Genomic DNA, 24,766 nt, shown 5'->3' on the forward strand with positions numbered 1-24,766 from the left:
ATTGAGGTTACTTCTGTGATCTCTGTTACACACGACGATAATGAAGATTTGCTGGAACATGAGAAAGCTCAGGTACCCCCAAAGACCTTTCACATCGATGACTATTCCCGAGGACTTCTCTTTTGTCTCCTGCTTTCAGTTAACTTTTACTTTTGTGGTACCTTGGTGCAGTCCTTCTTCTCCCTGCCCTCTTCTTCATTGGAAAATAATGTTACCACTTGATAATTCCAGTTGTCTAGACACTTGTCCTTCTGCAAGATTGGTTGTAAGATCTGGTAATCTCAGCTGGTTCCGATGTTTAAAGTTTATATGGTAACAAAAGGTAGACTGTATATGAACACTTTAAAGAAGTTACAAAGAGATGAGCGAAGAAACTGGTTCATGATCTTCATTTGTTTTTGTTTTGCTTTGTTGAAGTGACCACCATCCTGATAGCCCTGTATAATATTTCTCTCAAGTACATTAAATTTAATTTTTTTTGAGATAAAACAAGATGCATTGGCTTAATAAATATGTAGTCTTTTTTTTTAATGCTTATTTTTTTGAGAGACAGAGAGAGAGAGGAGAGAATGAGTGGGGGAGGGGCAGAGAGAAAGAGGGAAACACAGAATGTGAAGCAAGCCCCAGGCTCTGAGCTGGCAGCACAGAGCCTGACATGGAGCTGGAACTCAGGAACTGTGAGATCATGACATGAGCCAAAGTTGGAAGCTTAAATGACTGAGCCACCCAGGCGCCCCTATCCAGTCTTAATATTAATATTGGTCTTTACCCAGAAAGCAAGATAATCTTTAAAATCCTATTCACAGTTGAAAATATAAATTAAATGGAAATGTTTCCATTGTTAATCATGCTTAAAGGGGAATACTTGCATATTAAATTACTGTGTCCCCTTCATAGTATAGACTCTATTTTAACATTTTAAAATCAAATGTACCATATTATAGTATGCACTTGAAAATTCTGACCAGCCTTTAGAAATTGTAGCCAAGTCTTTTGTGTGCTTATGGTAATTTGGATCAAATCCTTACTGGCTTATTTACTGGTCTGTTTGCCACCAAATAACTTTAGAAATGCATCTCTACATCTGAGAAGGACTGGAAAACTCTACTTTCTCTGTTTAGGCACTTTGGTTTAAAACAGAATTCCCAGTGATCTCATCTGTGGCAAAGTGGTTAAAAAAGAGGAAGTGAATCTATGAATAGCTAGATGTGGCCACAGCTAAGTCTGGGCCACTCTAGGAATTCCAGGTGCTCCATGGATATCACCACATGGTTTATGGGACAGATGGGAATTTAGATAAAGGATGCATAGCTGCTTATACATCAAACTCCTTCAGAAAAAACAATCAGAAGTACATCGGGGTCTAAGATCTGTTCTTTTATGTTAGAGATTACCTGCAATTGCCTGAATAGAGTCAAAGAATTATAGAAATGGAAGAAATGAGAAATCTTATAAACCCTAACATTGTTTTTAACTTGAGAGATTTATATCCAGAAAATATAACTTACTCTACCCAAGTCTCCCAACTCTTGGTTTGGTGACTAGCACCTAATATGGTGAGCCAAGCGGTATGGGTTTTTGATGATTCTGAGTGTAAATCCAAAATACCACTTTTTAGCTATTTGAGTCATTTAACCTTTGTGAACCTCAGTTACCTCTTAGTGTAAAAGCAATAATCGTATTTACTTCATCGGTTTTTGGAAGGTTAAATAAGATAGTATATGGAGAAAAAAAAAACCTTCCATCTTGATGAGGACCCAGTAGGCCTTCAGGAAAGAGTACCTTCCTGTTCTCTTTCACTCGAGCATCTTGGACCAGACTCCTTCATCATGGGAGACTATAAGTTTATTCTTCTGAGAGCTGAACCTTGGCCAATAATCATGACCTAAGTAGTACACTGATATGAGGCCTCAAATCTTCAGCAAAAATCAAACTCAACCTCGTTCCGAGGTTGCCTGCCATAGTAACCAACTGAAACAAATGTCCCCCAGGCCCCCTTTACTTCATTTCTGCTTAGACAGCCTGTCCAGGATGCTGAATAGTGCCAATAACATAGACAGGAGTCTGACTGTTATGGAATACAAAGACATAGCCCCCACCTTTTCTCCACTCTTCCTTACCTTCACCCCCTCTCCATTTCCTCCATCTCTCCTTTCCCTACTTTCTACCCTTCCCTCCCTCACCCTGCCTCTTCTTTCTGCTCCCTTGTAGATGAAATCTTGGACATGGCCATCAGTTCTTAGAATACTATTTACATCTTTATGCCTCATTTGCATCTCATTGTAATTAGTTGAGTTATCCGGTGCTTCACCTCCTGGCTGTCCTCCTGGAATTCTTAGTGAATCTGTTATTTTATAACACAACTTTGGATCCTCTTTCCATCTGGTTACTGTGTGTAACCACAGATGCCATTAGGTCCTTGCTAGCCTCCTTACAGTCCCAATTTTTTTTCTGGAACTATCTGGTTTACTCACAGTTTCCTGTATCTATCTTTCCCTATTCACATGGCCAAAGAGAAATATGTACCTGTACTTTATGAGTAGATGGAAGCTGGATAGAAAAAAAAAAAAGAACAACTCTGATACACATCTTTCTAGGAATACAGAGCTATACTTTACAGGCAGAAATATAGTTAACAGAGGAAACAACACACATATATGTCAGTGCTCCATTTGAGTTAAAAAAAAAAAAAAGATGGTCATGGGTATTTGGAGAAAGGTGTTTCTGGTGAGAGGTGCTATAGGAGAGACATGAGAAACTGCCTGCTCTTGTGGGAAGTAAGAGAAAAATTGTTGGTTAAATGTGAGGAGAGATTAGAGCAATGAACTTGAACTTTGAGTATTTGCATCAAAATGAAAAAGGATTGGACATTATTTTAAAAATAGCTTTTATCAGGGGCACCTGGGTGGCTCAGTTGGTTAACTGTCTGACTTTGGCTCAGGTCATGATCTGGCAGTTTGTGAATTTGAGCCCTGCATCGGGCTCTGTGCTGACAGCTCAGAGCCTGGAGCCTGCTTAGGATTCTGTGTCTCCTCCTCTTTCTGCCCCTTCCATGCTCATGCTCTGTCTCTCTCTCTGTCTCTCAATAATGAATAAACATTAAAAAAAATTTTAAAAATAGCTTTTATCATATATTTTATTACAAAATAAACGTATTTTGATGATAGAAATATTAGAAAATGCCAATAATCAGAAAGGATAAAGAAACCATCCATTACCCACAAAATACTGATAATGCCTTGTAAATATTTTCTGATGTTTTCCAGTATTATCACAAACACCTATACATGTGATGAAATGTTTTCCTATAGTATCATGTTTATGGCTTAGTAGTCTTTTACCATGTGAAAATTTCATAATACAAGTTGCTAAACATCTCTGCCATACACATTCCCCTCTCTCTGTATGTATCTTTGCTGACATGCCCTCCTTCTACACGGTGCAACAGGGGCTCAGACTGGGCATGTCTTTACTCCTTTTTTTTTTACAGATTATTTGCTGATTGCCCACCTCTGTTGTATTTCTTTGTGAATGTCATTCTTATTTATGTGTGTATTCTTTATTACTTAAGTACTAATTTTGATGGCAAATTCAGGGCAGAAATAGGGGGACATTATATGCAGGAGTCATGGCAGTGGCTTCAGTATCCTGTATTATCTAACCTGTGATATCTAGTAAAACCTAAGTTAAGAAACTATATTGAGCCTGGTAAGACCTGCATTGGCTAATTTAATTAGCCATGGCAATATTGTTAATAAAGACTCAACTGCATCTTTTGCAGGGAGAGTAAGCTATACTTAGAGAATACTCTGTGTCAGCTATTGAACATGCATTGGTTCACTTCTCACAATAACACTTTGAATAGTTACATCATCATCCTATTTTGCAAAAGAATTAAACTCTAGCACAAAGAGGGTAGTAATTAGCCTGAGGTTAAACAGCAAAAAGGGTAAGGCTGGGATAGGAACTCAGTTTGGCTGCTTATAACCTGCACCCCCTCTTAAACACTACTGTTGGAATGCCTACATACAAGTACCTTTCCAGCTAATTTCAATTCGGGTGGCTCCAATACCATAAGAGTATTTGGACTCCAAGATATCGTGAGGATTTTCACAAGGCAATTCGCATGTAAAATACAATCAATCCACAGCGTGGAACTGCAAACTACCCTTCCAGAGGTATGCTCGTTCCTATTTCAAGGAGCAAAATGACTTGTAACTTACGGAAGTTAATATGGAGTTTTGGCTTTGAGAAGAAATATTTTGAACTGTATTATAAAATTTAACCAGAAATGCAGTTAAGTGGTATTTTAATTATGAAAAACTAAATGGAATATACAAATGCCTCTATAATAATTGAATTTGAAATTTGTAACAGACACATCCTTTCTCAAGATACCTGAATTCTTCCTGGGAATGAAACAGATGCTGTCTGTTGAAAAAGTAGTGCAGGAAAGTGGTTGAGAATATGGGCTCTGGAATCAGACTGCCTGGATAGATTACCCCACTAAATATCCAATCATGGGCAAGATTCTTTTTTCAGAAAAGTTTATTTATTTATTTTGAGAGAGAGAGAGAGAGAGAGAGAGAGAGCACAAGCAGGGGAGGAACAGAGAAGGAGGGAGAGAGAGAATCCCAAGCAGGCCACGCATGGTTAGTGCACAGTCCATTGTGGGGCTTAAACTCACAAACCATGAGATCCTGACCTAAGCTGAAATCAAGAGTGGGACACTTAACCGACTGAGCCACCCAGGCAAAATTCTTAACCTCACTTTCTCTTCTGTTAAGTGGAATCATAACAATCCCTATTTCACAGGAGTGTTTTGAAGATTAAATGAGAAATTCATATAAAGCACATAGTACATTACCTTGCATAAGTAATGTTAAATAAAGGTTAGCTAATACCATTGCTATTAGTAATTACTACTGGGTTTTCACACCGTTTCTAAACGTGTGTAATCCTAGTCAATTTCTGCACGCCAAAATACATCCCTCCAGCAGATGTTCGTCCAAAATCATTGCTGAATCTGAGGTCCAAATTGGGAGAGCTCCTTTCCCAGCTTACATCCTCTTCATCCTTAGAAATTCGTAACTGTATTCCATGGTTTCTGCTTCCCTTTCATTGTAACACATAAGATATATACAAAATTTTTGAAAATATGTTCTGGCCTGTGGTTTGTATTTATGAATGGCTTTTATTCTTCAGGTCAGCTTCTGGAAGCTGCTGAGCATTATGAAGCATTCCATCAATTGACGCAAGGGCGGATATGGAAGGATGAGACAGGCCGCTTTCTCAACTTGTTGGCCTGTGAGAGTCTCCTGAGGACTTACAGATTACTCTCAGACAAAATGCTAGAAAATAAAGAATACAAACAGGCCATCAGAATTCTAATAAAAGCTTCTGAAATAGCCAAAGAAGGTGGGTGGAAAAGAACACTCTCACATTGCTTCCTTTAATGGGCAGGCGCTGCTTCTCCCAAGAGTGAAGTAAAAATCGTCAAGTGTTTGGGTGATTATTTCCTGTGAAATGCAAAGACAAATGCCATCAATATACTTTCAAATTTCACTGTAAAACAGAGGAGCCTTAGTGCTGACAACAAGAAACCCATTAATTTCTTGAAAGCTTTGTCTCCAAAATTACAACCCTCTGGGAATAGTGTTATAAAACAATGAACCTATAATGAGAAGGTAAGGTCATTTGCAAAAGTTAAGGGTGTGTGTGTGTGTGTGTGTGTGGCCATATATTTCTTTCAATCTGAGAGAACTTTCATTGTTTGTAAATTCCCTATTGTCAGGTAATAGGGAAGATAATGATAAATATGTAGTTAAGAGTAACAGGAAAATAGAATGCTAATATATTTTGGACCTCTGCCTGTCAAAGTTTGGCCTCTGCACTGGCATCATCAGCATCACCAGAAGCTTCTGAAAAAAAAAAGCAGCATCTCAGGCTCCACCCCAGACCTATTGCTTCAGCATCTGCAGGCTAGCAAGTTCCCCTGGTGATGCATACGCACACTTACAGCAGTAAAAAATGCTTTCATGAGAGCTGATCATATCCTTAATATTCTATATCATTTGTATATGTATAAGATATAAAGAAAAAATTTGGAACACATACTCATAAGCTTTTACTTTGTGAAATGCAAAGATATTTTATTACCATAATTTATCAATGGAGTAGACTTCATGATGGAGAAAAAGATGCTCTGCTCTTTAAAGTGTATTAGCTTGAGGATATATTTAATTGATTAGCTTATCAAGTACCATATGGTTTATTTGGAATAAGCAGGACCGAATTTCTGGTTGTGATTTTAATTTTCTAAAGAGTAAAAGTTAACATCTTATTCTGTTACTTCTTTTTAATGGTATTAGAATACTTACAAGAAATAACCCTCATTGAAAGACGTATCCCATTGAATGAACTGCTTTTGAGTGACTGGTGATCTAGTACTTTCCCCAAAGGGGTAAAAACTGACATAAACAGTTAGCTCTTAGATGAATTTCAGCAGCTAACCTTTGTCACATAGAAAGTTATGTGGAATTTCAATGTAAAGTAATTTACCAATTAGGAAAAGGTATTTTGCTTTAGGTTCACATTTGCTAAATGATTGTAAGGCAGTTTACAAAGAAAGGAAGTCTCCGAGGGTCTCTTCCCAAAGTCAGTGTCTCCCTGGCAGTCTCCTCCTTTTCAAAAGAATCTTTTGCTTTCCCAAGGACAGATAAAGAAGAGGGGAAATCTTCTTATGCTTATGTAATAATTTTTTAACATCTTTTAACACTCATAAATATTTGCCCCTATACTTTCCATGTAACAAAGTAGATAGGTTAAGGGTTGGCACAGTGTCTTACAGAGCTCTGACAACAGCTGAACGCCCTGGGACAAAGCCTTTCTTCTTACTGTTACCTCCTACTTTGGTTAGGGAGCCTGAAGCAGCAAACTGACAATTGCCTGCATAAGGCATGCCTCCCACACTGGTTTATGTAATATTTAAGGAGCAGTGACATCCACTGTGGGCCAACTCTTTTACTAGGGCACCTTGGTATAATGCACAAGTATAACACTGACTCTACTCTTAATTGTATATTCTATTATTTTCCTATTTCAGTCATTCATTGGTCTTTATTACATTCACAGAGTTGTATAACCAGAAACACTAACTCGGTACTCGCTAGAAGTCACTCTCCATACTTTCCTTTCCCTCTCTGCTAGCAACCATTAATCTGCTTTCTGCCTCTGTGGATTTACCTGTTCCAGAAAGTTCATATAAATGGAATCATACAATGTGTGCCCTTTGTGTCCAGCTGCTTTCACTTAGTGTAATGTTTTCAACGTTCATCCATCTTGCAGCATATATTACTACTTTGTTCCTTTTTATGGCCAAATAATATTACATTGTATGCTTTTATCATATTTTCTTTATCCATTCATCAGTTGCTGAACATTTGTGTTATTCCCACCTTTTGTCAATTATGAATAATGCTGCTATGAGCACTTGTGTACAAGTTTTCAATCCTTTTGTCTCTAGACCTAGAAGTGGAATTGCTGGGTCACATGGTAACTCTATGTTTAACTTACGGAGGAGATGGCATGGAGTTTTCCAAAGTAGCTGCCCAATTTCACATTCCTACCGGGAATGTGTAAGGGTTTAGTTACCCTTACACACCCTTACAATGTGTAAGGGTAAAGTTTATCTACTTTCTCACCATCACTTCTTGCTGCCCTTCTTGTTTATAGTCATCTTAGCAGGTATAAAATGGTGTGTCATGGTGGATTTAATTTGCATTTCCTTGTGAGCTAATGATGTTGAGCATCTTTTCGTGTGCTGATAGGTCATTTGTATATCTTCTGTGCGGAAATGTCTATTCAGATTCTTTGCCCATTTTCAGTTGGATTGTCTTTTTATTATTGAGTTGTTTTAAATATTCTTTATATATTCCAAGTGCAAGTCCTTCATCACTTCTATGACTTGAAAATGGTGGGTTTTCTTTTCACTTTCTGATGGTATCTATTTGAAGTACAAGTTTTTAATTTTGGTGAAGTCAAAAATAATCCATTTTTTGTTTTGTGGATTCACTTTGTTAATATTTTGTTGAGGCTTTTCATGTCTATATTCATAAGGGATCTTGGTTTGTAGTTTTCTTATGATGTCTTTATCTGGTTTAATGTCAAAATAATACTGGCTTCATAGAATGATTTGGGAAGTGTTTTCTCCTAACTTTTGGAAGAGTTTGTGGAAACTCGGTATTGATTATTCTTTAAATATTTGGTAGAATTCACCATTGAGGCCCTCTGAGCCTAGAATTTTCTATGTGGATAATAGTTTGATTACTAATTTCTTTATATATGGATTTATTCTGATTTACTGTTTCTCCTTGAGTCAATTTCAGTAGTTTATGCCTTTGTAGCAGTTTGTCTATTTCATCTAGTTTGTCTAATTTATTGGTATGCAATTTCCATAATATTCCCTTTTTTATTTCTGTAAAGTGTGTACTGATCTTCCCTCTTTCATTCCCTATTTTAGTAACTTGAGTCTTCTTTCTTTTTTCTTTGTTCAGTCTAACTTTAAGGGTTAGTCGATTTTATTGACCTTTTCAATGAAACAATTTTTGGTGTTGTTGATTTTCTCTGTTGTTTTTCTAGTCTTTATTATTTCCTTCCTATATATATTATAAAGACTCTAGTCTTTGTTTTTCCTCCCTCCCGTTTGCTTTGGGTTTAGTTAGCTCTTCTTTTTCTAGTTTTATAAGATGGAAAGATGTTCCTTATTTTTTAAAATAGGCACTTGTAACTATACATGTCCCTTTATGCAATGCCTTAGCTGGATCCCCTAAGTTTTGGGTTGTTGTTTTTTCATTTTCATTCACTTCAAAGTATTATCCAGTTTACCTTCTGATTTCTTCTTTGATCCACTGGTTATTTAAGAGTGTGTGTAGGGGGTACCTGGGTGGCTCAGTCGGTTAAGCATCCGACTGTTGATTTCAGCTCAGGTCATGATCTCGTGGTTTGTGAGTTCTAACCCCACATCAGGCTCTGTGCTGACAACTCTCAAGTAAATACATAAATAAACATGAAAAAAATTAAAAAAAAAAAAGAGTGTGTTTAATTTCCACATCCTTGTGAGTCTCCCAAATGTTTTGTTATCTATTCTCAATTTCATTCTCTTGTGAATACCATCTTCTCAGTTGGATCTCCCACCCTGATAACTGCATTTAATACTGAAACCTGCTTTTTTCTCTTTACCCCCACTTAGCACTCTCAATTCCTCTTATCCTGCTGTAATTTTTTTTCTCCTGGAGCACCTATCACCATACAATTTACCACACAATTTTACTGTGTTAATTTATTTTGTATCTCTTTCTGTCCCTTCCCTCTAAAATGTAAGCTCTCCAAGGACAGAGAATATTTCTGGTTAATTTACTGGTGTATTCCAAATTCTTATAGCTGTGCCTGACACAGAATAGGTCCTCAAAAAATATTCAGTGAATAAATGAATCAGTGAATATGTTAGCCAAATAACAAATGGAAGTTTTAAGACACATTTTAATGGAACATTTGAGTTATTCCCAAACACAATGTCTCTATCCATTAGACCCCCATAACCCTCTCTTTAGATTTGCTATTAAGCATACCAGTATAAGAATGGACAATGTAGGTCTTGAAAATAAAACATAGTATTTCCTTTAACATGAATGATTATTGATTTGGCCAATACTAATGTAACTCATTCAAATAAACTACATAATATAAATAGTATTTTGCCCTTTTTTCCTTTGGTATATGTGTCATTCAACTTTAATAATGCTAACATTTTCCTCCATTATTTTATGCTTTCACTTTACCTTGATTGTGTTTCAATTAGTAAGCAGGAAAAGTTCTCATGCTTAAATCCTATTTTAAAACTAATATTTAGTGTGACTTGACTGTTCCAATTAGCTACCTCAAAATCTTTTTATCAACAAAGGTCAACTTTTCTTTTCTTTTCTTTTCTTTTCTTTTCTTTTCTTTTCTTGGCTGCCCTTTACATATAATTGGGTCCAAATGGTGATACTATATCAGCACATGCCACTGTTGGTACTTTAACACAGTGACAACATTTAATAGATCAAGTGCAAATTATAAGTAATCAACTTTTAATTATCCAAAAGTCAACTTCCCCTGATAGCCTCTCCCTCCTACCCCATCTTTCCCTTCCTTAGTCCCATCCCTAACCTCAGCACCCATAAACTTATAGCAGAGAAAGAACACCCAGCTAAACTATTAAGAGTTAAAATTCCCAAGACTGGATCACTGGCATCATCAACTCTGCTGAGGTGAGATCTTGAGGGTATTATTCTCTGCAATCAGTGAAATTGCTGAGAATAATAATAATAACACTGTCATTGGCATTTGCCATCCTGTTTTCTTATAGTCTTTCAGTTGAGCCACTGCTTCACAAGTGGTAATTCAAATATTCTTTTAATGTTTATTTATCTTTGAAAGAGAGTGAGAGAGACAGAGCATGAGCAGGGGAGGGGCAGAGAGGGAGGGAGACACAGAATCTGAAGCAGACTCCAGGCCCCGAGCTGTCAGCACAGAGCCCGATGTGGGGCTTGACCCACAGACCGTGAGATCATGACCTGAGCTGAAGTCGGATGGACGCTTAACCCACTGAGCCACCCAAGTGCCCCCACAAGTGGTAATTCAGTGAGTGGTAAGAGTGAATGCAGTATGGAGAGCTGTGAGCTCCTGCTGAAGTCCATCATGGTTGGAGTGCAGAGTTCTGGGGTAGATCTACCAGCATTTGTATTACCCAGGAGTTAGGTAACACTAAAAGCCAAAAAGTAGAAAAAGGACAGTATTCTTTTTAAAAGTAAGAGCCTTTAATGGTTCTTGTAAGCCCATTAGATTTATATGTTACATTTAGCATATAAATGTAAATAAATTATGTATTTATTAGGTGGTATGATGTATGTCTCATTGAAGCACATTACACGTCTACACATAATTGCTTGGGAAAGAAGATGTTTATAATTCCTGGAATAAAACACATTCACAGAAATTAGAAAGACTAGATTCCTTTGAAAAGATGATGAAAAGCATTACCAGTCATTAGCAAAGAAAAAATGTGTTTGGATTTCAAAATATCTATGGAATGGTGTACCAAGATGTCAGTCATTTTCACTCAAGTTTTAACCAATAGCTTTTAAATTGAACCTAATCAAAACAGTAATTCCTTAATTTGCTAATTATCTGCCCTGTAGAAACTTCACTGAATGTCCGTCTCTCTGTGTATATGTGTTTGTGCACTATGGAAAGCAATACCCTTTACCAATTATTTCCTGTATGTATAGTAGCTATGCAGGATGGCTTTAAGTCTTTATGGGTGCAACAGTATGGAAATTACATAGGAATGCCTAACTAATATTACTAAGCTGTATGTGTATGTAGAGGAAAATGCCTCTTAAATACATTGCTAATGCACCTTTCTCTAACATTTGTGACTCAGGTAAATTATATTAACATCAGCCTTTTAAAACTGGCACATAGTTAGGCTTCAGGGATTGTTCACAAATCTGTACACTTTGTTACAACTTTCTACTGTCTTAAAAAATGAAGATTCTGTTTGTTGTAATGGGCTTCTTTCATTCCATGGCAATGTTTCTACATTTTCAACTTTAGGAAGTGACAAAAAGATGGAAGGGGAAGCTTCCTATTACTTGGGCTTAGCACACCTAGCTGCTGAAGAGTATGAAACAGCACTAACAGTAAGTTGAAGTAAACTTGTAATCATTGCCACTTTTAGTTTTTATTTTATTGTGTTTATTTTATTTTATGTTGTTACAAACCCAGCAGAAATGGGTGGACCTATATGTATTTAGAGAGACTAAAGCAGAATAGCAATTCTAGAAGCAGAAAAAAAATGGTTTTATTTTTTATAGTTAAGTAATGTATAATCAATGAGCATGAAGTGCTTTAGGATATATAAAAGTTAAATATGTGGAGTAAAGTGACCCTCTGCGCTCACTCCCCATATCATTGAGGACAACAGGATATGGGTTTAAATGATAGCGAAAAATAAATGAAAGAAAGGAAAGAAAGAAAGAAAGAAAGAAAGAAAGAAAGAAAGAAAGAAAGAAAGAAAGAAAGAAAGAAAGAAAGAAAAGAAAGCCAAATTACAGTAAACTTATAATATGATTTGGGAAATTTTGCTTTAAAAAAGACTATGGTTGTTAAACAACTGAGCGAATTGCATTGCTGTGGACCTTTATTTGGAGGTTGGGGAGGCAGCAAAGGTGTAGATCACTGTTAGTTCCAATCTGAGAAGTAGCCTGCTTCATGATAAAAATAAGTGTTTGCCTTTTATGATGAGACTTCTTGTGTTTGGCTAAAATAAACAAAAAGTGTCAAGAAATATCTTTTCTGTATTATAACAAATCTTTTCCTTCATTTTTGTCTTACCTCTAATATATTTCAAGCCTCCTATTTCATTTCACATATCACTCTTGTAATAATTTTATCTGATACATGATATTGGCTTTATATTCAGCTTTGAGAATTTCTCATTTGCTGATTTAGATAATCATGCTAAGTAGAATTCTTACATTTGGGCTAGATATGTTTCTCTGTCACCCTTAAAATTGGGACATCATGGGGAACTTGGGTTTTTCTAGATAACTCTTCTGCTTAATAATTTTTGGTTAAAATTACATACATTCAGCAATGCTGTGTTCCAGGTACTTTGGGGAACACAGAAGCCAACACTTCCCTTTAGGAGCTAATTTAATAAAGGTGGCCAACTTGTAAACATAACTACAGTTCAAAGCAGGATGAACAGAGGTTTTCTTTTTTTATTTCATTTTATTTATTTTATTTTATTTTATTTTATTTTATTTATTAATTGATTAATTTATTTATTTTTATTAAATATATGAAATTTATTGTCAAATTGGTTTCCATACAACACCCAGTGCTCCTCCCAAAAGATGCCCTCTTTAATACCCATCACCCACCCTCCCCTCCCTCCCACCCCCCATCAGCCCTCAGTTTGTTCTAATTTTTTAAGAGTCTCTTATGCTTTGGCTCTCTCCCACTCTAACCTCTCTCTTTTTTTTTCCTTCCCCTCCCCCATGGGTTTCTGTTAGTTTCTCAGGATCCACCTAAGAGTGAAAACATATGGTATCTGTCTTTCTCTGTATGGCTTATTTCACTTAGCATAACACTCTCCAGTTCCATCCATATTGCTACAAAAGGCCATATTTCATTCTTTCTCATTGCCACGTAGTACTCCATTGTGTATATAAACCACAATTTCTTTATTCATTCATCAGTTGATGGACATTTAGGCTCTTTCCATAATTTGGCTATTGTTGAGAGTGCTGCTATAAACATTGGGGTACAAGTTCCCCTAAGCATCAGTACTCCTGTATCCCTTAGGTAAATTCCTAGCAGTGCTACTGCTGGGTCATAGGGTATGTCTATTTTTAATTTTTTGAGGAACCTCCACACTGTTTTCCAGAGCGGCTGCACCAATTTGCATTCCCACCAACAGTGCAAGAGGGTTCCCGTTTCTCCACATCCTCTCCAGCATCTATAGTCTCGTGATTTGTTCATTTTGGCCACTCTGACTGGCGTGAGGTGATATCTGAGTGTGGTTTTGATTTGTATTTCCCGAACAGGGGTTTTCTGAGTGCAGAGGTTAAGAGTGGTTGGTTCCAACACTGAAGATCAGGGAGGTTGCACAGGGAGCTTTTGAGGAGCAGGATTTCTATAGACAGAAAGTGAGGGTGTTGAGGATAATATCAAATATTAGACACACACACTCTGACTGTGAACGTACTCGGTATGTTTGGGAAGCAATGAATTGTCAGGTGCAAATATGAAATCAAGTCGGAAAATTAGGTGAAAACTAGCTTATAAATTCTCTGTCTCTGTTTCTCTCTCTCTCTCTCTCTCTCTCACTCGCTCTCTAATGAGCAATGCGAAAACACAGGGTAAAATAAATTCAAGCAACATAATAGAGGTTACAGTGAAAAATAAATCTTCCCTCCATCCTGGCACTCGGTCCTGCAGTTCTTTCCTCAAAGGCAAATGCAGTTAACAAGTTTGGGGTTTACCCCTCCAAGAATATTCATATATGTGTATAGCATATAAGTGCATATACCTATGTGTTCTTTTAGTTGTCTACAAAATTGTGGCATTTATATGTAGTGTTCTGCATCTGGAGTTAACTTCTTCCACACTCATGCACATAGACATGCCTCGTTTTAGAAGGGCCACTGGTGTCCCATTTTATAGTTGTACCATAATGGATTTAATCATCTCATGTTGGTGGGCATTTAGATTATTTCCAATCAGGTTTTCTTGCAAAGGGTGTAGCAGTGAATAGCTTTGTACCAAAGTGAGAGATGATCTACTCAATAAATTTCTAGAGGTGGAAATGCTGGATCAGAGAAGAGATGAATTACATTTTTTTTTCTAAACTTCCCTTCAAAGAAGCTTCATCAGTTTACATTCCTACGGTAATAAATGAAGGTACCTGCTTCCTTTGGAAATGCACATATGTGTAATATGTGTTGTGAATATTTTTCCAGGTCATTGTTTTTTGACCTGACTTATGAAATTTTTCCATGCTGAACTTTTAGATATATATTTGGCCAAATTTATCAATCTCTTTTTGCACAACTTCTGGCTATTCTTAGGAAGACTGTCCTCCTTCCAAAATGATTATTTTTTCAAGTTTATGGACGGTTGGAGGGTCTTATGCTTTGTTGAGGATAGTGAAATTCATATTTTAAGCAATGTGTGATTTTTAATGACTTTTGATGAGGCTAGTGACATGATCACATTGATTTATTCACAACTGTTTATTAAGCACCGTCTACATGACAGACGTCATGCCAGGCACTGGGTCTGACCTTTATTTTTAGAAGATAGCAGTAGTGGTGTAGTCTAGTAATGAATGGATTGAAGAAGCAGTACTTGGCATCTAAGAGACACATTTCTTACAACTGTTACTCCTTTCAGAAAGATATTGAAATTGTTTTTCTGAAAGTATGGAAACCATAAACCAAATAAACATGAATCTCCTGTTAATATTAACTGTGTGACCTTGGGCAAGGACCTTAAACTCTCTAAGTCTCAATTGCCTCATCTATTCAGTGGGACTAATAACTCTACTTACTTTTTAGGGTATAGTGGGTTGAATGGTGGCCCCCAAATGTCAACTTCATAATCCCTGGGACCTGTGATTTTCACCTTATTGGAGAAAAGAGTCTTGGCAGATATAATTAAGTCAAGGACCTTGAGATGAGGTGATCACCTTGGATTATCTGGGTGGGCTATAAATCCAATGACAAGGGGCCTTGTAAGAAAAAGGTAAAAAGGAGATTTGAAAAGGAGGACAGGAAGACACACACAGAGGAGATAGGCACGTGAAGATGGTGCAGAGCTTGGAGCCATGCTGCCACAGGTCAAGGAATGCCTGGAGCCACCAGAAGCTGGAAGAGGCAGGAAGAATCTTCGCCCAGAGCTGTTGGAGGGAACACGGCTTTGCTAACACCTTGATTTCAGACTTCTAGTCTTCAAAACTATGAAAGAATCGATTTCTTTTGTTTTAAGCCATTTAGTTTGTGGTGATTTGTTACATCAGTGTTAGGAAACTAATACATAGGGTGATTAGGAGAGACCATTTATACAGAGTTTTAAAAGAGTGTCTGCCTTGTATATAATATGCCTTTGGTAATTGTTAGCTTTTATTATTTTTACTCTGGACTTTAGTGGTAGTAGTGAAGATGGAGGAGAGTCATTTTGGAAGTTATGAAGGACTTGGTGATAGGCTAAGTACAGAGGGGGCGCTGGGGTGGCTCAGTCAGTTAAGTGTCCGACTTTGGCTCAGGTCATAGCTCGTGGGTTCACGTCCCACGTCGGGCTCTTTGCTGTCAGCTCAAAGCCTGGAGCCTGCTTCAGATTCTGTCTCCGTCTCCCTCTCCACCCTTCACCCACTTGTGCTCCCTTTCTCTCAAAAATAAATAAATAAAACTTAAAAAAAATACACTAAGTATGGAAAGTGAGGGAGTTAGAGGTGCCCAGATGGGCACTAGGAGCCTGGCTGTGAAACTTGATGGTTGCTGGTGTCATTCACTGAGAGGGAATGCTAACAGATACCCAGGCTTGGGAGAAATGGGAAGGTCACTTTTGATTATGGTGAATTTGAGTTTTTCAGTTATCCAAGGAGAGATCAAACAGTGATATATGTAGGTCTACAGCCCAAGGGGAAGTCTAAACGTGAGATTTTATCCACATTTGATATGTAAGTTGTCAGCATGTTGAAGCTGTGGAGTGGAGATTTCCTAAAGAGAGTTGATAGTGATGAATGAAAAAGGCCTAGGGCCGGCTGGATGAGGGGGTAGGTGCAAAGGAGATTAAGCAGGGATATCCAGGGAACTGGGAAGAAAACCAGGAATAGATGATCACATACAAGCCAAGGAAACCAGGCATGTCTAAAAACAGAATTATGCAAACCCTTCCTACTTCCTATCCCAGGTTTTGGGCTGGAATGAGAGAGCTCCTTGCAGAGATTTCCAGTCAGACCTCGACCGCCTCCCCCAGGCATATACCTCAGTTAGAGTCGGGGTCAGTTAATTTTTGTCATTTAATTCTCCAGCCAGGGCGGAGGCTTTGGGAAACCAGGAAGGCCATATTCCAGGCTCCAAGGCTCACTGCCACAGTCAAGAGTAGCCTTTGCAGTTCGGAAGAATGAAGCCTGTCTTCAGAGCCCAAGTCTTGCTTGTGGTAGAATATTGTTGTCTTTTTGGAATACAGCTCACTCAGAACTGAGGAATTGCAGGAACCAAGCTTAAAATTTGGGCCAAGTCCATAGGTAGAGCTGCAGGGCCAATGAAGGATCTGTTGTCAGACCTGTAAGTAAGATGCCAAAAGCAAAGTCAAGAAGGCATCAGATTCAGGGCTATACAACAGGAGGCAGGGAACAAGTACCAAGGAATCATCAAGGAATGAGAAGCTGGAGTGGGATGTGGTTGGAACGGAAAACCGACATGAGCAGTTGTACCTGATTTGGGGCATGGAGGTCTTCTAGCTTAGGTTGATTTTAGAGGGCAGCCTGTTTTTGCTTTGTAATAAAACAGCTTTCCACAAAACCTGACATCTTGCTTTCATTTCCATTTGAAAACCATGTCTTTTTCTTCTAATATCTTACTTTAGCCACTTTCCCTGCTTCCTTTCAGAGATAAAGGGGGCTAGAAACCCATAAGACAGAGCAATCCTTCTTTAGTGAATCTAGTATAAAAAATTACTTGATCAATTACTAAATAGGACTGATTTCCTGATTGATTGATGAGATATCTGCCCAGTTACCTAATCACAAAGTAAACATTCAACATACAATTTTTTTTTCTTTTGAAATTCTCTTTTATCCTTCTTACCCACCCTGTGCAGTATGACCAACACTATCTTTATCTGTTTTAAGGCACTGATGGTGTTGTTGTCACAGTGTGGCTGTGGAGAGGGGCAAGAATGCCCTGAAATCAGCTTGGTCATGTTGCAGCCAGCCTGAGACAGCAGACAGTTAGATTGAGCATTTCCCTTCCCTTTTCATATTGCATCTATCTTTAATTCTTGGTTTCAAGTCCATATACTCTTTTTATTCTCTCATTTGTGTAGTAAGCTTGTAATTTGAAATATTTTCCGATTTTTAATACCTTGCCTCTACATTCAACCTATTTCTCTCATGAATTTCTCGCTTTCAATACTGTTCATCTGTTTAAAGATATTTACATGATTTGTTCAAAGAAACTTGGCTTAGAGAAACCTGTCACGAGTAAATATTACTGATTAATAGTTCTGATTATCTGAACTATTTTGAAATTTTGCTAATGGATCTTAATTTAAGGGTTTTAATTTATTAATAAATGATTAATACATGTAATAGAAGAATATTTTGACAAGCATATAAATAGTCTGGTCATCCATTCCTTGTTGATAAAGCATTCTTTATCGGATGACAGAACTAGGTTAAACTAAGACCCTAAATAATGGATTTATTTAGGGTTGAAATCCCTGACAATGAGAAAAAGGTATTTGGAAAAGAGAAGTGATAGTTACTCTAATAAACCTGTGCAGGAGGTCACAGAGACCCTGACATTTAAAGGCGAGAATGCTACCTGCATTTATCAGGTGCTGAGAAAAGAAATAGTAATTCCCTTTGGCCATCATCAATTTAGACCTGCACATGTTCCAAGTAGAGTAAATTCTGAATCTTAGTAGGTAAATGTATCTTATGAAGTCCTAAAATTTCAAAGAGAAAAGTACCTTACTAAAAATCACATTCAAGGCTTTTGCAAAGTTGGTCACACTTCCACAATCAAATACTACAACCATAAAATTAATTTAAGAAAAAGAAAGGGCCTCCCTTAGCACTATGTTTTATGCATAAATTTTCTTCCTTTCTAAACACTCCACTCCACGTAATAATTTTAGGAACACCAACTTTAACAATCTTCAGTACATTCAGTGAATTGTTTGCTTCTTATTATTTAGCAATAATGTAGCCTATCAAAAATTATACTATGAAAGCAAAATTCATCATATTGATACTTCATTTGCTTTTATAGTATAAAATTCATCACATGTACTATATTATTTAATTATTCCATATATAAAACAGTAGCCATCTTTATATTTGCATACATGTCAGCATCTTTATAATAGCTTAGAATGCTTCCAACATTAGTGTTAACCTAAACTCATGGTTAACCTAAATCTCTCGCTTTATCAGCAGCATCTCATATTTGCAAAATGCAAATAAATAATGTATCAGAAAAAATAGTTACACTAATATTCTAGCAACTCATAGATTGTTTCAAAAAACTCACAGATTATTGATAAATATTAATAATGAAGGATATGGATTATATTTGTAAGATGATACATTCTTAAGGTGTCACTAGGTAATTGTAATTAAATTTTATTTTTCTTTCAATTCCATATATACAAACAAAGGGAAAGCCATTATATATCAGAAGGCATTTCTAACAAAGAATGATTTATTTGATTTGTATTGTTTGGCTGACCAAAGTTTGGGGGGAGACAATTCTTACAGTTATTCCCATTTAGTTCCTTTCTCCATTTAGTTTGTTACTTTCTTCTTTAAAAGTCACGCCATCCTTGGGAGTAATGGGTTCTTGATCCAAATGACAATCCAGCTGACATACCTTGCCAGAGTCCACAGTAACATACATAAAACAAGTTTTCTTTTTGGTCACTTTTACCGGTGAAGACTTTTATCTACTACTGAAACCATTACATAACCCAAATAAATCTGAGTTCCTCACATTTCACCCTCAGTATGATATCATATTAAAAATCCAGCAAGCTAGAGGAAAAGTAATTTCAATTTCTATTTACTTGTCCTCAAAGAACAGTAAAAGATAAAATTCTTAACTCCCAGCAATATTATTTTTTTTAAATCCTCTCTCCTTCCATTTAAAAAAATTTCAATTGTCTCTAGATATTCTGAAGCCTGTAATTTCATGTCACTCCCTAAACCCAAAGTTCCCTCCTGTCTTCCACTCACTCGTGGTTCACCACTGCTCTCCTTTTCCTCTGTGCTTCTGTTTTGCCTCTTTTCTCTTCCAGATCAAGAAATGGTGGCTCTTCAGCAGGCTCATTTCTATATCTTACACAGATACTCCCTTCCCACTGCAGATTATAACTCTGATCTGCATGATAAAATCCACCCACCTAGGGGTGCCTGGGTGGCTCAGTCACTTAAGCATCCGACTTCGGCTCAGGTCATGATCTTGTGGTCCATGAATGAGTTTGAGCCTCGCATTGGGCTCTGTGCTGACAGCTCAGAGCCTGGAGCCTGCTTCGGATTCTGTGTCTCCCTCTCTCTTGGCCTCTCCAGCTCACACTCTGTCTCTCTCTCTCTCTCTCAAAAATAGACATAAAAAAAATTAAAAAAAAAAACACTGAGGGTGGGGCTGGCTTGGGGAGAAAGGAAGAAATGCCGAGGTAGTCATGCCATAGTGAGTAGACTGGGAAGGGAAAGGAAGCAGATACTCTTGCATTAATCATTTTTTATTCTCTTGCACTATATGTGACAGATGCTTGAACACTACATGTTATAAGAAAAAAATATAAAGAAAAAATAGTAAGTGGAGAGAGGGAAAGAAAGTAAAGGAGCCAAGGCAAAGAAGAGGTCAAGAAAGAGGCTCTCAGAGGCTGTCTTCCTTTAGATCCTTTGTGCATTAGTTCAAATACTTCAACTCTGCCAAGTTCTGTACATGCACAGTATATGATGATATGATCAGTTTTTCTGCTGGACCATACCTACTACTGTATGTGGACTGAATGGGTCCGTCCATAAGAGCATTTGCTTCTGTGCATCTGCACTTTTGTCCTTTCCTGTCTGCTTCCAGTTCCAGGTAAAGGACTCTTTGGAACCAATTTACTATGGTACCAGGATACCTGGTTAGAGTTGCCTGGGATGGATACAAACACTCACATCTGCTACCATATCTTTGATTATTAGAATTTTGCATGAAGTAAAGGCAGTAAACACTAGCATTTCTTGAATAAGGAACTCTCAACAGACTTTTCGAAGTATATTTAACAACTCTTTGGAGGGTGAGGGCAACAAAATGTTAAATCGGGCTGGTGGAGAACAGAATCCCAGCTTTGCTGCCACCTTCACCATGTGACATTGCACAAGCAAATGAACCTTTTGGACTATTAGCTTCTTCGTCTATAAAATGGGGGTACTATTACCCCCTACCACAGTACAGCTTTGTGAGAATTAAGTAAGAAAGCGTATGTAAAGTTTGTGGCGTAAGATCTAACATGTAGAAACCCATAACTATTATATCACCATTACTATGCAGAAAAGAATTATTTTCCCGAGTGCTAGATGGTCAGACATCTATAAAATCATGATTTCTGACTTTTGCTCTAGGCCCAAGTATTCCCAAACAAATAGTAAGCATAGAATAAAATGCTAAATGTGTCGGTGAAAGGCTGTATCAAAGATGTTGAAGAAGGAGTTTATTTAGGAGCTATATTACATGATAAAGACCCCTTTATGTAATGCAGTTCGAGTGTATATAGCAATAGCTCTCTAATTGTTAAGTGGTCAAACATTTGAGCTGACAGTAGGTTTTGATGTGTAATCTTTATATGGACAGTAACTGTTTTTTATAGAAAGAGCATGTGGGATGCTAGCATGTGGGCTAGAAGACTTGGATCTTAGTCCCGTGTGCCACATACTAGCTATTGACCTTAGTTTAGTCACTTAACTTCTTAGAGGCTCGGTATCATTTGTGAAATAGAGGTGGCAATGGCAGCTTTGCTGTATCTTTGTGAAGATCAAATGGAAAAACCATATGTTTTTACACTTCAGACTATAAACAGTTTTCACATGTAAGATGCTATTATTACCACAGGCTATGATATAATTAGCACTGAGTAATGATAGCAATGATTCTCGGGTAGGTAACATTTATTGAGTATCTATTCAGAGTGCTGCTTTATACTTATTTCTCAACTATAATTTACTAAATTTATCATATGTAAATTACAAAGGGCTTAAGTTTATCTTTGTATTGGCACATATTTCTATAATGAAAATGTAATAAACTGACATTCTATAGAAAAATCTTTATTATTAATATATTAATAACTTGTCCTTGAGTGAAAAAAAAATGGCATTTATCCAAAAAAAGGAATTTGAGTAATTTTTTTCTTTAAAGACCAGAGCTCTTCACTACCCACTAAATAGAAGTTGTCTTTACTTGCCAATTAGAAATCATTACCTAAAATTGACCCTTCTGTTCTTGTTTAATGGCCTCAGTATCTGAGGGGAGCTCAGATGCTGGCACAGAGGAAATCATGGCCTCCTTTCCCCAGAGGACCGCTGGTTATTATACAAAACATGCAGACAATTCTGCTTGCAGCCAGTTTGCCTCCTGGTACTGTGTAGTTCATCACCAGCTTCTGAAGCATGCTAAAGAGGGCTCGCCACTCAGCTTGAGACGATTCAGGTGTAAGCTCAGGGGTCTCAGCAGTCATTTTCCTGCTTTGCATCAGAGTTTTCATCCGTTTTATCCTTTTGTCCCATGACCCACCTCAGGCAGTCTCCTTCTTGGGAATCTAAAAGGAGCAGCTGTTACAGATCCCATTTCCCCCAATTGTTGCCACACGGATCTCCTTCTATTCAGCACCACCCCCCCCCCACCCGCCACATGCACCCCTGCCAGTACACAAATAGCAGTTACTTCCTTTCCATTCCATACATTTTGCTAATAGAGAAATGTTCAAAATATCTGACAAGCAAAAGAAAAGTGATAGGATTAGAAAAACACCCATAGAAGAAAATAGTCATATTGCCCAATTAAAAAAAATTATCTCCAAATTGCATCAAATTATATTACTCAAAATTATTATAAGCAATAATTTAAGGCATGGTATAAACATGTATTTCATATCTGATCTTATTTGATACCATTTGAACAGTTAGCCTCACTTGGAAAAACATGTTAAGAAGTACATGAAAAATATGTTTTCGTAATTTGGAGATTATGCAAATGTAAAATGTTTTACTAAAAATTTTGCTACTGTTATCTCTGTATTTAAAGTCATGACCTTTATAAGACATTAAAACAGATAACATTACAGTAATAATTTCATATAAATTTTTGTAGGAAAGATTGTTTGCAGACTAGCATCTTAGTAAATTGAATGTTTTTTTTTTAATTTTCTCATTAATGGGGAGCTGAACTCTCTTAAAAATTTTTTCTATTTAATTTTTCTATTTTTTTACAATGTTACAGCCTAGTAAAATAGCATTGTGTGTGTTTTTTTCTTCTTTTTAAATGATGAATACATTATGGTATTTGTCATATAAATTATAGTATTTGTCATTTAAATGACAAATGCATTATAGGAAAATCAGAATACTGAAAAAAAAAGAAAACCTGATTTTTTTTTAAACAGGAATCTGTAGGCAAAAATTTAAAGTCATAGACACTTGTGAAAAGGAAGAGATGTTTTATGTCAGGAAAGAAAGTTCATGGCCTAAATTAATATAAAAACTGATTTTCTAGCCATAAAATGTATTGGGTTTTTTGTTTGTTTGTTTGTTTGTTTGTTTGTTTGTTTTGAAATGTGAAAGCTGGTTTTGGATCCCCTTGAGATGTGGAATGCCACTTTAGCTGCATGATGATGTTGATTATTCATTGTAAAAAGAAGGTGCTGGTAGAGTAGCTCTTTATAAAACTGCTGAAATTTTTGTTTCCAGTCAATCACATCTTAAGAAATAGCGCAAAAACTTCTGATACTCTTTTTGTGAGAAAATGAAGAGAAGGCTAATTATTTTTACTTCGTTCATTCTAAAGAGGATGAACTTCCAGACTCCAAAAATTGAGTACCCTAATCAACTGTACCGAATAGTGACATATGGAACATAATGTATGTATACCCCTTAAAGTTCAAGGCCTAGCATATGAAAATGTTCTCTGGAGCAATAAAGCAACCTGCATAGTTCATCACAAGACTAATTGTATGACAGACCTAGAGGCAACGGCACAGCTGTTAGCACACGTTGATCTAGAGGCCGCAAAAGAAGAAGAGGCATCACACCGGCAAGAACCCAGAGATGATTATAGGATTAGATGTGTTAAACAATAGTGTGGGGACCATACTAAGTCATTATACATTGAAACAAATTATATTTTTCCCTCTGTGACACAGAAGGGGTAACTTCAGAAGGACAAATGTAATACATCTTAAAACTTACCTGTAATTGTCTCAAATATATCTATAGGGGAGACAATTACTTGATCTCCAGTTAACACCTATACTGATTTTAGAAATTATTCAGTATAAATGGTGCTCAATAAAAATAACATACACTGGACTTTAAAATAGCACAACACTCTATTTCTGACAGTATACTTAAGAAGCAATTTTAACTTCCTCCTTAATTAAACATTTAAAAGCTTAGTTAACTAGTAAAACAGTCTACTTTAAGACTAACTCTCTACTTTTCCCACGAATGTCTTCTGTTGTCCTTATTTTTTTTCCCCCTCAATGATACTGGTGATGGCCAGGGAGAGAGAAAGAGAAGGAATGTAACAGAGAAACTAACAAATCCACAAAATGACATTCAGTTCCTAAATAATCAAGAATTGATTATATAGATGTGTATAGCAGCTTTTGTTTGTGAGCATTTCAGGGAAGAACGTTAATATTCTTTTACATGAAATCATGACTTAGAGGCAAAAAATCAAAAATTCAGATAGTATCAGAGGTTGGCAAGCATGTGAGGTTCTGAGAACTGTGGTTAGAAGTGGAAGTTGGTATCAAGAGTGACAGGGATGCCTGGGGTGCCTGGTGGCCCAGTTGGTTAAGCATCCAACTTTGGCTCAGGTCATGATCTGGCGCCTCATGAGTTCGAGCCCCACATGGGGCTCTGTGCTGACAGCTCAGAGCCTGGAGCCTGCTTTGAATTCTGTGTCTCCCTCTCTCTCTGCCCCTACCCTTCTCGTGTTCTGTCTCTCTCCCAAGAATAAATAAACATTAAAAAAATTAAAAAAAAAAGTGACAGGGTGAGGATACAAAGATTTGGCCATAACTTATACATACAATGTTAGAAGCACTGTTTATAATGGTGAAATATCTAGAAACAAGGTAAATGTACAATAGCAAGTTGATTAAACATCGCCAAGTATCCTGTGATGCAAAATAATGCAGCCAATAAAAGTGACACAAAAGT

General features: G+C 37.0%; 1 protein-coding gene across 7 annotated transcripts in view; it reads left to right on the forward strand.

Annotated features, from left to right (window-relative positions):
- TTC29 (tetratricopeptide repeat domain 29) overlaps window positions 1-24,766 on the forward strand; it is a 677,245-nt gene that overhangs the window by 521,045 nt on the left and 131,434 nt on the right. For all 7 annotated transcript variants that reach the window (XM_045055789.1, XM_045055787.1, XM_045055788.1 and 4 more), the window contains 2 exons: window positions 5,206-5,418; window positions 11,659-11,744. In XM_045055789.1, the coding sequence (XP_044911724.1) occupies window positions 5,206-5,418; window positions 11,659-11,744 (299 nt within the window). The remainder of the gene's footprint in view (window positions 1-5,205; window positions 5,419-11,658; window positions 11,745-24,766) is intronic.

The sequence above is a fragment of the Felis catus genome, chromosome B1 (genome assembly GCF_018350175.1).
Source record: "Felis catus isolate Fca126 chromosome B1, F.catus_Fca126_mat1.0, whole genome shotgun sequence".
NCBI lineage: Eukaryota > Metazoa > Chordata > Mammalia > Carnivora > Felidae > Felis > Felis catus.